A 3301-nucleotide genomic window follows, 5' to 3' on the forward strand; every position below is an offset into this window, starting at 1 on the left:
GAGATTAGGCTGCTGGTCAAAGAAAATTTCAAACGATCGATCGTGCGCGGCGAATTTGACAAAATTTGTCCAGAATAGCTCCAAACGGAAACACGAAATAAAGAACTTCTAGCCGAGAAACTACAAACCGATCGCCTAAATGGAACCGTAGCATCAAGGTGCATCTTTTTCGTGTAGAGATTACCTCGAATCGAAGCACCGTTATGTAGATCAGAGGGACAAGGAGGAGAGGAGATTAGAGAGAAGCTTACTAGAGGAGGTTGAAGAAGACCTCAAGTAATCACCTCGCATCCCTCCCGTCTCCACCTGTGCAAGAGCCCGCTCGCTTGCGCTCGCCTCGGCCAGCTCGCAAGAAACTGTCGATCTGAGCGTTTTCAGCGAGGCAGACCTAGAGATACTTTAAGTTCCGTGCTATACAGGTCCAACAGTGTATGCAGCCAACCAAACAGTCTGTTTTCCTTTTCGTGTGGGCCTGATTGAACCTCATGCAGACAATCAAAACTTTCTTGATATGCTAGGAAATTTGGGACAAACGCAACAGACGCATTTTTCAGCATGCGGCGCTGGATGATGGCATGTTCATGGTGAAATACGTATGTGGAACATGGCCGGAGCGGGGATCCCCTTTGACGCTGGCTGAGTGGTTGCCGCAATCCTTTTTTCCCCGTTTTTGCATCCATTTCTTCGGGTGCTTTGCCATTTTGCAGCGCACTCACTTGATGCACCCTCCCCTGCTGATCAATGAATTTGGTGGTAGCCCTCCTACCAGCATTCAGAAAGAAAAATTGACGATTGAATAAAAGCGAGTGATGAACCAGCAAGCAAACAAGTCCACACATTCATATGGCACACCCAACCCCAAGGCCCCCCCACAAGTCCACCGCACGGCCCCCAACGAAAACAACTCTAATCAAGACGGCGACTGCGCCACATCGCCTTTCCCAAGACACGCCTCACGCACGCACAGCTACCACTGCCATACTCTACTCTGCCACCCTCCTCAACTCCTCTATTTTGTTCCCTTCCGCGCCCTTCCTCCGCCAAGCCCAACCAACAAGAAGAGAAGACAACTCGCCCGCGGCTCCCATCCCGACGCACGCGCGCCGCCGCCGCCTCGAGGAGCGAACGGGGCACCGCGTCCCGCGCCTCGACCCGATCCATGGCCTCCGCCGCGGCGTCGCGCCCCCCAGCCCCGCCGCCGCCGCCGCCCCCGCCCCCGCCGTCCGCCGCCATGCAGTGGCTCGGCCCGCGCGTCTCCTTCAGCCTCGAGGACGCCGCCGGGTGCGCCGCCGCGGGGGGTGCGGGAACGGGCAAGGCCAGCAACGACTTCGAGTTCCTGCTCGCCGGCTGCTCCGCCGTGTCCACCATGCTCCCCGCCGACGAGCTCTTCTCCGGGGGCAAGCTCGTGCCGCTCCGCCTCCCGTCTTCGAGTGGTTGTTCGGCAGAGGTGGCGGTGGCCACGCGGCCTCCGCTGGCCCCGGCGGCGACAGCGCAGCAGCAGCAGCAGCCCGAGACGCCGAGGGCGGAGGAGGAGACGAAGGATGCGGCGGTGGAGGCGGAGCAGGCGGCGGAGGAGCCCAAGGTCCCGGCCAGGAGGTGGAGGGACCTGCTCCGGATGCGGAAGCAGCAGGCGTCCTCGTCTTCCTCCTCCTCGTCGTCCACGGAGACCAAGCAGCCGCTCCGCCGCCTCCTCCGCCGCGGGCCGAAGCCGCCCGAGCAGGAGCCGTCGCTGAGCCTCCCGCTCCTCCGCGACCCCAACGAGCCCGCGCCGGCACCCGCATCGGCCCCAACTCCATCGCCGACCGCGGCGCCTCCCGTCAGCACGTCGCAGCACCAGCTCCCGCCCAAGATCCGGCTCACGGCGGCGCAGGCGGCCGCGCCGCCACCGCCGCCCCCGCCTCCTCCGCCTCCCCCCTCCGCCGTGGCCGCCGACAGCCCGCGCCTGAACGCGGCCGGCAAGGTGGTGTTCAACGGGCTGGGCCGCAGCTCCAGCAGCCCGAGCAGCCTGGCGGGCGGGCGGCGCCACCGGTCCGGGTCCGGCGGCAGCGGCATGGAGCGGTCCTACTCGGCGCACGTGCGCGTGACGCCGGTGCTGAACGTGCCCGTCTGCCGCAAGTCCGTGTCCGTGTTCGGCATCGACCGGCTCTTCTCCCCGTCGTCCGCGTCCACCGCCGCCGCCGCCCACGCCGCCGCCAAGAAGCAGGGCAAGGTGGCCAAGAAGGAGGCCGCCGCACCACCGCCGCCGCCATCCTCCTCGCATTAACGTCCGTGTCCGTCTGTCCTCCTCGGGAGAATCATCATCACCATCATCATGGAACATACACCACCACCACCACACCGCCATTGATGAGCTCGGACGAGCCGTATTAATCCTGCTGTTTTTGGATGACGACGCTTAATTAGGTATTTTTGTTCGAAAATTAAGCTTGAATCTGACGGAGTACGCCTGAATCTCTTGCGTGAGGACAAGTAGTACCTTGAATCTGGGATGTAAATACATGCGAGGTAGCAGTGATCCGGCGAGTTCTTCTATACTTTTTCTAGTGCGTGAGGAAGTACTGATGGTGGTTGTGATGATGATGATGATGAGGTTATGTTGAAGACAGCGTACGCATCGGAATTCGGGGCTTTTCCCATTCGCGTCGTGTTCCGTTGCCGGCTTGTTTGTTTGTCTGTGGTGCTGAGAAAGTGGAAACTGAAAAGTTGAGTTGTGGTGCGTACGCTTCCGCTGGGGTTTGAGCAAAGTACGAGGCACGCGTTGCTCCTTTCCAGGCCGCGCGTGACAGGAACCACTTGCACGAGTCAAGCACGTACGGGCTTCTTCCAAACCACCTCGCCGTACCCTGGTGCGGCGGATGGCGCCGGAGAGGATGGATGGATGGACGGACGGAGGGAGGGAACTGAGGGAAAGGATGGAAGTGAGTCGGGGAGGAGACCGGTCGTGGTGCGCGGCGGCCCCGCCCGGCCGGCGATGGATCCATCTGCACTGCACTTGCGTTAGTGGTGGGGGTCCAGTTCAGATCGATCATAGCGGCATGTGCCATGGGCCTCCGGCTAGCTGGGTCGGTAGAGACCGTCGTCGCCATGCAGCGCAATCCATTGATTGATCGATGAGTAAGTAAAGCTGCCCGTCGGCGCCATGACTGCAACAATACTACTCCTAGCTGCAACGCAATGATTCATCGGCTCATCACTCATCACACACCCAATCCAACGCCGGCCGGCCGGAACCGGAGCAGCAGTAGTCTAGGACAAGATCAATCAAACAGGTTAAACTAAACTAAACTAAACTAAATTAAAA

The 3301-nt window shown here is 60.5% G+C and overlaps 1 protein-coding gene across 1 annotated transcript; it reads left to right on the top strand.

Moving 5' to 3' along the window:
• The first annotated feature begins 876 nt into the window (after window positions 1–876).
• On the top strand, window positions 877–2610 carry LOC125507822 (formin-like protein 7). Its single transcript, XM_048672339.1, has one exon. It carries the CDS (start codon window positions 1160–1162, stop codon window positions 2261–2263), a length of 1104 nt encoding a protein of 367 aa, XP_048528296.1. The 5' UTR covers window positions 877–1159; the 3' UTR covers window positions 2264–2610.
• Window positions 2611–3301: the final 691 nt, after the last annotated feature.

The sequence above is a fragment of the Triticum urartu genome, chromosome 5 (assembly GCF_003073215.2).
Source record: "Triticum urartu cultivar G1812 chromosome 5, Tu2.1, whole genome shotgun sequence".
In the NCBI taxonomy this organism is placed as follows: Eukaryota; Viridiplantae; Streptophyta; class Magnoliopsida; order Poales; family Poaceae; genus Triticum; species Triticum urartu.